The 12,010-nt window shown below is 36.4% G+C and overlaps 1 protein-coding gene across 1 annotated transcript in view; it reads right to left on the minus strand.

The window, feature by feature from the left end:
- Positions 1-377: 377 nt before the first annotated feature.
- Positions 378-12,010, minus strand: part of LOC121416982 (ligand of Numb protein X 2-like) — a 70,403-nt gene continuing 58,770 nt past the window's right edge. Inside the window, exons 7-13 of the mRNA XM_041610524.1 lie at positions 11,413-11,443; positions 10,172-10,288; positions 8,175-8,339; positions 4,941-5,063; positions 3,279-3,469; positions 2,607-2,765; positions 378-742 (exon numbers count right to left, since the gene is read on the minus strand). Of these exons, the coding sequence (XP_041466458.1) occupies positions 607-742; positions 2,607-2,765; positions 3,279-3,469; positions 4,941-5,063; positions 8,175-8,339; positions 10,172-10,288; positions 11,413-11,443 (922 nt within the window). The 3' untranslated portion in view covers positions 378-606. The remainder of the gene's footprint in view (positions 743-2,606; positions 2,766-3,278; positions 3,470-4,940; positions 5,064-8,174; positions 8,340-10,171; positions 10,289-11,412; positions 11,444-12,010) is intronic.

A 12,010-nucleotide genomic window follows, 5' to 3' on the forward strand; every position in this document is an offset into this window, starting at 1 on the left:
ATGGATCACCCAAACGTGATGTTTCAGACAGTGTATTCTTATCGTCCTCAGGAGAATGAAGTCCCTGTGCAGAAATGGGGGTGCAGCAGTCATGGAGACACTGCCTGCGACTGTGGGGAAAGTCCAACATAGCAACACCTTTGGTCTGCCCCCTTCTACCAGAGCCATGCTCTATGGAAGATCAAGGGCCCGTCTTACAAATAGATACGATTGATCCGATCAATCGCAACTGGACAGCCGCCAACGTCAACATGTATTATGCATGTTTGTTCAAAACATATTCTAACTACGATGTATATTCATGTATTCATTGTTTTCTTGAAAATTCACTGTGCTTCTCTTTGTTTACAAAGGACATTGTGCCAATCTCCTATAGAAAAAATTACGACACTGATGGATTTCCATAGAGTTACGATTGATTGGATCAATCGTAACTCTTTGTAAGATGGGCCCTGTAGTCTTTTGACCCCAAAGCCAGATCCTGTTGACTCTACTGGACAGGATTCGTGCGGTGACCCAAGAAGAATGATTTTCAATCTATTCTATAAGGACTGGCGAGCGATTGTTTGTTGAATGATAGTAGCTGGCTGGAGACAAGATTGTTTGTTATATGATGGTACCCGGCCAGGAAACGATAGTGAGTTGCGCCCTCTGTTGAATGTTCTTGAGTAATGTCACGGCTTCTTTATGCGAGATATCAAGCAAGGAAACTGAGTTGACGGATTCAATGATGTCACCACATCTAATGAAGAAAAGAGAAAGAAACAAGGTGTGAACATTTTTTTATTAAAAGTCAGTCGCTTATATGAAAGAAGATGGCTCTCTATCCCTCTTTTTCCTCTCTCTTTCATGAGATATATCATTAGTCTTGCTCTAAAGACCTGTTTCTGAAAGTCGTGTTACTGCATTTATGTAAATCGTATTCTGGAATCCATTATCATTGATATACATGTATGTTCACTAATCTGTTTAATAATAATAACTTAACAACTTTTTACATTGTAATTATATAATTGTTAATTTCGAGGTACCAAGTATATCCATTATTTGCAAACATCTATTCCTAAATTATCTTTTGATACACCTGGATTTAAATGAAATGAAAATGTATATTGATAAGGAAATACAAAATGACAAATGTAACATTTCTTGGTGTGAAATTGGACAATAAATTAACATGGAAAGATCATGTAGATGAAATTTCTTGCATTCTGTGTCATAGAAATATTAAGTATTATTACCCGTATCAAACATCTGAGCTGGTCATTTACAAAACCGTATTGCCCTAGATTCATAAATATCGGGAAGGGATAGGTATATTATTTGTATTTTCCTCGGTCTCAATGAGCATATTTACTTTGCATGCAGAGACGACGCAAAATATACCTTTGAATTTTCCTGGTCTCACATCCGGGTATTTCAGGATGCGTATAAAGATATGCGCTTCATAAGGATCTGCGCACCAACAATATACGTCATAATAAAGACATCACTGGATCCGAGCGCTTGCAAGTACGTCATAATGGTAAAGTGCAATTATATAATGTTATGATTTTGCCACAGTTGAGTTATTGCAACATCATATGGGGAAACTTCCAAAATATGTATTACAGCTGTTATACTTGCAGAAACGTGTGATTAGAATAATAACAAAATCTCTGTACCCTCTTGCCATACAAACATAATTTTTTAAAATCTTAATATTCTAACAATATGTAACCTGAATATATACTGCGTTGCCATGTTTATGTTATCAGTATTTTAAAAATGTTTTGCCTGAATGTTGTTAACGATTCATTTATTTTTTCAAATTGATGTCAATAGATATGGAACAAGACATTATTCATTTATTTCAAAATAACTCCTATCTACATGTACATACCTGACCTTGACAATAGTTCCTACATACTATTTATATACAAACAAAGATTTCCTTGTGACTTTTTATCCTTCCAGGCTTTACGCTCTGTTCATTAACTATTACTTACTGGAAGTTTTTCTTATAATGCATGTCAATTTTACAATTTTTTGTTTTGTCCTTTGGTTGAACTATGTATTTCTCTTGTATTTCCATGTTTGTTTTCTTTTACATGTTTGTATATCTTGTACCTTTCTGCCTACACAGAAGGTATCCTAGGTTATGTATTGTAAGAATGCTGACATCACACCAATAGAGTATATTTGTTACAAAAACTTACATTGCCTCCCTGTAAAACAATGTATTATGTTCAAGATTTTGTTGTTAACTTTCCACTGTGTCCATGGCTCTTCTCCCCAGTACCTCATTTCACTGATCAAAAGTTATACCCCTTCAAGATCCTTACCTTCCTTCTCTTCAAGTTCTCTCATTGCCCCAAAAGTTTTCAAAATCTGGGGGAAAGATCATTTGTTCCATCATCCTCAAAGTTATGGAATAGCCTCCCTGAAAACATCAAACAGTGCTTGACTTCTGACACTTTCAAACAATACCTTAAAACATTTCTCTTCAATTCTTCTTAATTTTCTTTTTAATTTCCTAAGCGCCTTGAGCACTCTACACAGTGGATTTGGCACGATATAAGTCTAATAACCATTATTATCATAAAAATAGTTCACTAGAAACTTACTTTAATAAGCCACTCTTTGCTGCAACACCGTTACTAACGACAGTCTTCACATAGATAGGCTGAGGACCATGGGTAGAATCATTACCCCCTACGATGCTAAAACCAAGGCTAGCATTGGTTCCTTTCTCTAGGGTAATCTGGTGGGATTGACGACAGCATCTGGAATGGCAAGAATAAAGAGATGTACACTTGACTTCGGTGAAATGTGGCTGTCCTTTGATTGGGATTTCCTCCCCCTGTTGTTTTTTTTTTTTTAGTCTAATTTTGTGAAGACTGATCGATCATTCTATATGTCTGCAAAATACAGACTCGGTATTCAGATTAAATTTCCATTCCAATATTATCTATTTTCCATAATAGAAAACCAAATTAACATATTATTGTCAGAAAAAAATCATATTTATAGCTTTATTTCATATGTAACTGTGCATAAATTTCCCCTTACCCAAAGTGAATCTTCCACAAACATCAAATTAAAAAGGCATGACGTTCTTTCATGTAAATTTCTTGGTAACTAACTTCTGGCATAGAAATCACCATAACAAGAAGTTATATTATTAATGTATTATATAACTGTATATAGATACATACATGTACTACCCTTTTACATAATGGAATATTCCACAAACATATCTTTACAAATGTATGATAGGGGTATTCCATTTTACTTACTGGGGTAGTGATAGCCATGTCAACCAGGAGGGAATGTATCCATGTGTTTCATTATCAGGGTCGGTGTCACCCTCGATGACCCTTAGGGTCAACGACCTCGCGTTGGCAGACTCCTTGAGCACCTTCACTGCTTCAGTGTGAGGGAGGTCTAAAAGGCTGGTACCGTTCACACTGAGAAGGATGTCTCCTTTCTGTATAGGAAAATGAATGTAGGATTCTGCAATTATACATCAATGTAAACAAGCTTCATATGAGACATACAGGGGATATATGAAAGGCTTATACAATTAACACTGAGAAGGATATCTTCTTTCTGTTTGGATAAATGAATGTAGGATTTAGCAATTATTTATCAATGTAAACAAGCTTCATATGAGTCTAGAGGAGTTTTGAAAATGCTGGTACATGTACCATTGACACTGAGAATATCTCCTGTATATCATATGGCAAGATGAATGTATGATTCCGCAATTATAGATCATTGCAAATGTTTCTCATGAGTATGAAGTGGGATGCCTAAAAGGCTTTCTACCATTTATAACATTTAAGAGTAAACATGTGCATCTCTCTCTGTTTGGGAACATAACAACTATATTAAATATATTCCAATCCAAGTGAATAAATAGAAACAGAAGTATTGCCAGAGAGCTAACACTGTAACCGAAGATCGATTAAAGGGATGGTCCAGGCTGGATATATTTATATCTCAATAAATACAGTTAATTTCACACAGCAAAATGCTGAAAATTTGATCAAAATCCGATAACAAATAACAAAGTTAATGAATTTTAGAGATTTGCATTATTCCGGTGAAACAGTTCTAGGCATGTCTTTATGAATACCGGTATTCAATAGGTGGGCTGATGATGTCATATCTCCACTTGTTCTTGTGTATTTTATTATATGAAATTAGGTTTAGTCATAAAATTTCTACCAAGAACTAAAACAATAGGACTGACAACTGATAAAGTGCATTAATTATTTATTGCCGCAACTTATTTCATCATAGTGGAGACACATCATTTACACATGTATGAAAAAATGAAATATTGATTTCATGTAATAACACATGTAATAACATAAGAAAAAGAAAAAATGGGATGTGATATCATTAGCCCACCTAATGAATATTCATGACAATGTGCATTTAACTGTTTTCACAAAATAGTGGTGAACTTTAAAATTCAATACCTTTGTAATTTATTATCCGATTTTGAAGAAATTTCAACATTTTGCTCTGTAAACTTTACTCTATTTATCTAGAACAAATATTTTCAGCCTGGACCATCCCTTTAAAAGGTTTTTAGCTCTGTGGCAATTTTCCCATATTTTTCACATGAAATTTCAGAAATCAGGACATTTTCACTTTTGGCAATTTCGAAAGTTGAAAGTCGGAACGATCCCGATAACATCAAGTTAAAAATCAAAATCAGTTGGATGGTGTATGTGGCGTCTCCCTCAAAGTCAGTCAATATCAGATAAACATTCTTTATCCTTCTTCAGACTGGTAAATGATCCTACCTTTAGTTGACCATGTCTTGCTACACACCCATCCGCCTGTATGCCTGTTATGAAGATGGGAACATCACCTTTCCTCTACCCCTTTCCTCCACTCACAATCTCTCTCAATATACCCTCTATCAGACTGGTAAATGATCCTACCTTTAGTTGACCATGTCTTGCTACACACCCATCCGCCTGTATGCCTGTTATGAAGATGGGAACATCACCTTTCCGCTGACCCTTTCCCCCACTCACGCTGATGCCCATGCATTCTTTGTAACCCTGTCAAAATAATGAAAACGAAGGTCAGTTCTACTCATTCGGTTTAAAATAAAGCGCCTCAATGCAAACGAAACATACAAGCTTTACAATACATAGCAAAGGCCTGGAGACTGGCATCTCTTTAACTCTTCATGCGTTCACCTGTAAACCCCCTGTGTGTTGCATTATTTTAGGGTCTCATTCACATTCGTGCCATGAGTCACAGACTCTTAACAATAAACCTGGCCATGGTATTGTTTATGAGGAGGGTTTATTGACTTTATCCTCTCTTATTTTTCAATGAACTTCCTGGCTGTGATCAGGATGTATTGATTTTTTGGGAAAACTCAACGATTCTGTAATTTGTAAACTGCGATAATCCCCCGGATAATCCGTCGAACGCTAAAGTAATGTCGCACGCGCGATCGATCGGTACACATGTACGGTATACAAAAGCGTCAGGCTATACATTGTAGCTAGGAACACTCCGGGGCATGCAATTGTTCGAAAAACAATGGGACAGGGGACGTCTATGGGAAATGTGTGGTTGTGCAAAAATGCGAACGAAACACGCCTACGGATGTGCAATAATGCGAACGTAACGCATGAAGAGTTAAAGAATTGTTTTCATCCAATGGCCAATAGTGTAGAAATGACATAAGGGTTGGAGTGTTGGACCCTAATAGTTTCATGAATGATTACTATTTACCATCAAATTAATTTGTATCAAACATCCATGAACAGCTTCCTCATTTGACATTCCTTGAAATTCCAAATCTCGATATTAAACAAAGAAATTCCCAAATCGTTGGCTGATCTTGGCTCACTTTCTTCACCAAAATGAAAATCATTTCAAAAAGTGTGCCATATCCAAATTTATGCCCCTCACAGCTTTTGCCTCATCTCAGCCCTGTTCAAAACTTAAAGCCTGCCACATCGTTTCGTTCTGTGCAAGCCTTGAGGTGATTGCCCACAAAAAATTTCGAGCATGGTCAAAACTTTTTTTTGCATTAAAATCACAGTTGACTGCATTGCTGCGGGCAACCGCATGCAAGATACGTGCGTGATACTGTCAACGTGGGCTACCTGCAGTCTTCCTGTTGGTGGCAAAAATAGTTACTAGCAACTCACCGGCAAGGTTTGACCTGAGAGATGTGACAGGGCCTTTAGAGAAACTATTATATGTTAATTATTTGAGTCTCATTCATTCTGTTATTCCCTCAGTCAAATTACATCTTTCAAGAAACTTTTAAGAGTTTTAGCATGAGCAAAGAATTCGCTTTCCTTTAGTAATGCAGTCCTGTCTTGTAAAATATTTGGTATGTTTTCATTCATTAAACAAGTGGAATGCCTCTGGCCGTCTCACCTGCATCACGCGGTTCAATATAGCAGCAGTGCTGACTTTGAATACTACTCTAACTCGCACAAGATGTTCAGTGATACATGGTTACTCTTATGTCCACTTTTTATGAACTAGACCAATAAACTTACAGAGATATGATGGTTATTCAACAAAAAACCCCAACATGGCCAAAGTTCATTGACCTTACATGACCTTTGACCTTGATCATGTGACCTGAAACTCGAACAGGATGTTCAGTGATACTTGATTACTCTTATGTACAAGTTTCATGAATCAGATCCATAAACTTTCAAAGTTATGATGGTAATTCAAAAGATACACCCAATTCGGCCAAAGTTCATTGACCTTTGACCTTGGTCATGTGACCTGAAACGCGCACAGGATGTTCAGTGATACTTGATTACTCTAATGTCCAAGTTTAATGAACTAGACCAATAAACTTTCAAAGTTATGATGGTAATTCAACAGATACCCCCGATTCGGCAAAAGTTTATTGACCCTAATGACCTTTGACCTTAATCATCAGACCTGAAACTTGCACAAAATTTTCAGTAATGCTTGATTACTATTATGTCCAAGTTTCATGAATCAGATCCATAAACTTTCAAAGTTATGATGGGAATTCAACAGATATCCCCAATTCGGCCAAAGTTCATTGACCCTAAATGACCTTTGACCTTGGTCATGTGACGTGAAACTCACGCAGGATGTTCAGTGATACTTGATTAACCTTATGTCCAAGTTTCATGAACTAGGTCCATATATTTTCTAAGTTATGATGACATTTCAAAAACTTAACCTCAGGTTAAGATTTCGATGTTGATTCCTCCAACATGGTCTAAGTTCATTGACCCTAAATAACCTTTGAACTTGGTCATGTGACATGAAACTATAAAAGGATGTTCAGTAATACTTGATTAACCTTATGGCCAAGTTTTATTAACTAGGTCCATATACTTTCTAAGTTATGACGTCATTTCAAAAACTTAACCTCAGGTTAAGATTTGATGTTGACGCCGCCGCCGTCGCCGTCGGAAAAGCGGCGCCTATAGTCTCACTTTGCTTCGCAGGTGAGACAAAAATGCCACTGTCATATTTCAAAGTTGCCAACTTTTTAATAAGTGTATCTTTTTCATTTTTTATTTTTTCAGCTACCGGTGTGTTGGCATAGTTGGTAGAGCCTCTGTCTCAGAACCGGGAGGTCGGGAGTTCAATCTCTGGTGGCATCAGACCAACGGAAGTTATGGATGAGAGTTGCTGCTACCCTATTTGGCGTTTACAGCTTCAAGGCCATAGTTCATTGACCCAAAATGACCTTTAGAGCCTCGTCAATTTGGCGCTTCACAGCGGATGCTAGGCCCAAAATCAATTGGGCAAAACAAATTTTCTAAGTATTTCATTTATGTCTATTTCGAAACAATAACAAATATACAATATGCATATTAAGAACTCAAAGAGTATTATAGAAACAAACAAAAAGAGGCAGAATGTATATCTACAGACTTTGACCAATGTATATTGGAATATAGCATCTACCAAATTCTAGACTGTGTACAGTGCCTTTTGGCAATATTTTGTTCAATATCTTAAGATTTTATTTCATTTATCTCAATCTATGTCCAATTGAAGAAATACCTTCTTTGTAAAACTTTTTCTCTGGATATATTTAATTTTCGTACTATTCTTAATCTCCTCGGGGAAAAAAAGGAAGAATATAAAAAAGATGCAGATTTTTTCCCCAAAAATATACCAATCCAAATGAATGATACCTTTTTAATGTTGACGGTCTTCTCAGCCCGGACCTTTGGAGCGAGGGCGTGCCTTAGCAATGTGAATGGTTCCGTCGGAAGCTCTGCTGGGGGTCCTTGTATGACCTCCGGGGTTGTGACCTGAACCTGTCGTGAGACCACCATCTCAACGCGATCGCCGCAGTCCTGGAAAAATGCAAGATGGAGGAAGAAAATATGCATGACATTTCAAAGCTACTTTGTTAAAAGGATATTCATCATGGACCAGTGGTTCAAAATGTCTTCATTATACCAATAATGAATACCGGTATTCATGAGGTCAATGGACAGAATATTTTATGAGGTGAAAGATGAAATGAACCATTCAACGAGGAGTATCATCTCTCTATGGATAGAAGTATTCTGTCAATTACACGAATGAAAAAAACATTGTTTTATATAAAACCTGTAAGTAGATCCTTGTCATTTATAAATTTTAATTCAAAAGTACATTCAGTGAGAACACGTTCTGTTGTAAACACAAGTGTGTTTTTATGTCCAATGCCAGTGGTCTTGGCGCGAGTGTGCAATGGACAAAAATCGTATGGATTCAAAATTGCCCAGATGGCATCATCATAAAATGGGCTGAATGATTGACAACAAACAACCAATCAAATGACGAGGATCTGTCCAGGTGTCATAAAATGGATTATAAGTCAGTTGCCATTAAAATGGACACACTGTCACAAAAATGGGACCCTGCTTGACTTGACCTTTCTGCACAAGCCCCCTCCCCTCTCTTTCACTCTTTATCTGTCTATCTTTCTCTTTTCTTATCAAACTGAATTCATTGATCTGTAGAACTTTCTACTTTAAACTTCCCTTCCTAAACTATCTGTATATCTGTCTTTACTAATCTTTGTGTCTATCTATCTATCTGTCTGTTTATCTATCTATCATTATTTATTTTTGTCAGTCTATCTATCTATCTGTCTGTTTATCTATCTATCTATCTTTATTTATTTTTGTCTATCTATCTATCTACCTACCTATTATCTATCCATCCATCCATCCATTAACCCTATCTAGGCCGGGGTATTTTGGGAGTTCATATGGCCGGGGGGGGCCTCCCAGGCCCCCCCCTAAGATCTCGGCCATCGACCGCACGATCGCGCCGAAAATTGGCATGCTGGTTGCCTGGGACATAATCTCCAAGATTGTATAGTAATTTTTGTTCGTGCGAGTCGCTATTAAGTGATTATGCTAATTTATGCGTAATTAGTATGAGAAATCATACTTTTTCCTCTAACTCTCTAAATAAAGCTCCAAATGTACTAATTTTTGGTATAGAAACTCTTTGTGGTATTCTTAGCAAGTGTACATGAAAAAAATTGCGATATCAAATCATTTTCTTATGTATTTTATTGTTTTTTGCAATTTCTTATGTATTTCTTTGTTTTTTGACCTTTTGTTTTTCATTGTTTTTTCAATGAAATTTGTTGGGGACTCTTCTGTGATCATAAAAAGCATAAAATAAATACATTTAGAGCAGCAAAACTAAAAATAATCATACATTTATGAATTTTGGTTGAAAACACAATTTGCATTGACTTTGTACACAAAATCACGTTTTTGAGCAATTTTCGGTCTGACATGCACTTACATAATGTTGCGTAATTTCGGAACCACGTACCCGGAGGACACAAAGTTGGTCTCAAAAGTTGCGCAAGACTTGAAAGTAAAAAGTCAGCGAGTGGCGCGGTCAAAAAATTTCGCGCGGCGAAAATATTGCGCGATTTGTTGAGGGGGGGGCCTCCGAGGCCCCCCCCCGGCCTAGATAGGGTTAATCTTTCTACTAGTATGTGTATCTCTTATCTTACCCTTATTATCCTTGCTACTCTTTCAGGCATTTCATCTTCTACATTGAATCCATTGATCTGTACAACTATTTCTACTTTAAATTTCCCTCCCTATACTATCTGTCTATCTATCTATCCATCCATCCATTAATCTTTCTACTAGTATATCTCTTATCTTACCCTTATTATTCTAGCTACTCTTTCAGGCATCTCATCTTCTACATTGAATCCATTGATCTGTAGAACTCGATCATCTGCTTTTAACCTTCCATCTCTCCGAGCTAGACTGCTCTCCAACTGCATGAGGAAAATGATATGATCATAAAGATATGTGAAATCATGATTAAACGCAGTGGAAGCGCCGTGGTGTAGCTGTTCTGACTCTCGCCTTGTAATCAGAGGGTCGTGTGGCGTCAATCCACAATTTGCCAATCTCCACCCAGGTGTTAAATGGGTACCCGGTAGGATGCGCAAGACTATGTAGTATGCCTGGCAATTGAGCCTCGGAATTCTTGTTTGAATGCTCCCCAGGGAGTGGAGAAGGTGCATACATTGTATGTGGGCATGCAATGATCCGATGACCGGGGTAATAATATGTCTGTAAAGCGCTTAGAGACATAATTCCGATGTGTTAAGCGCTATATAAATGCGGATTATTATAGAATTGTGATATCATATGACATATGACATATATAGGAGCGCCTTGAGCACCTAACAAGGTGGATATGTGCGCAATATAAATATCCTATATTATTATTATTATATGCTCTGCAAGTCATGAAAATGGATAGAAAAAGGGTTCACCAACATGACAGTGGCAAATTAGGATTTCAATATCAATGTTATTCATCATTTGGGAGCAATCTAATCCATGGCTTTGATTTTAAAGAGTTCAAAATGTGTACATATAATTCAATGAGACAAGTTGTTAACCATGTGGCACCTAAATGTTCCTATCAAATACACTTGAATATCTACCAATCATCCCCCCCCCAAAAAAAAAAATAATAATAATAAATAATAATATTAACAATTAATTAATAGAATGAAATAAAATAAATTTCCCTTCTTGATACTAAAACTGAATAGAATATTCTTACTTATTTTAGTTTTAACACTTCCCACTTTGATATTTGACAACATAAAGGCATTCATTTTTTCATCTTTTTTTTTACTTGCCACTCAGGTTGAGATGCCTCAACACCCCTTCATGTTTTAGTGCAGCTATTTTTTGTTTTTTAATGAAACATATACTAAGAGAAAAAAAGCAACGATCAATAGAAAATCTACAAATTTATTTGTTATATTTATTTGTTACCAGTTAAAAAAGTATGATTAATTTCAACAAATACTACATTTATAAATTGACTTGAAAACTGATAGCAAGTTTCTCACAGACCCCAAGCCTATGTAATACTCACCACTTCCATGATATATATTCCTTGCTCACTCCTGTAAGAAGAAAACATAAACAAAGAAATAAGGAAACAATCTTTGGTTTGCCAGATTGCTATCATATTTTTTATACATTTAATTGAAGATTGAAGAATGAACTGATGATATTTAATCATAGATTATGTTTTTAACATTAGGCTCTTTACCATTACCTGTAGGTAGTAGCTTCCAATATTATCAAATGTTCTACAATCTTGATATACACAAAGTTATATTAATCTCATGAACATTTATGTTCATGTATTTCATGTTATGCAGAGCCAGGGAAGGGAAAATTATAATTTTTGGTGGCTATTTTCCACAAGTAACTTCCTAAATCTGCAACATGCGATAAGCTTTGACATTGCAGCAAATGGGGACTTTCGGCCGCTCTTTGTTTATTTTCCAAGGATCTTTTGAGCATTTTGGGGGCAAAATGATCAAGGCCCCATGTCTATTGTGCCCCCTAGTATAAAAGTCTTGTAACTGCTGATAAGGCTACCATGATAGATAAAGAAAAAAATACAAATCAATAAAATTCATGTACAATCTCGTATTATAGGTATATGCCGGGCCAATAGGAAG

This window comes from Lytechinus variegatus, chromosome 6, assembly GCF_018143015.1.
Source record: "Lytechinus variegatus isolate NC3 chromosome 6, Lvar_3.0, whole genome shotgun sequence".
Classification (NCBI taxonomy): domain Eukaryota; kingdom Metazoa; phylum Echinodermata; class Echinoidea; order Temnopleuroida; family Toxopneustidae; genus Lytechinus; species Lytechinus variegatus.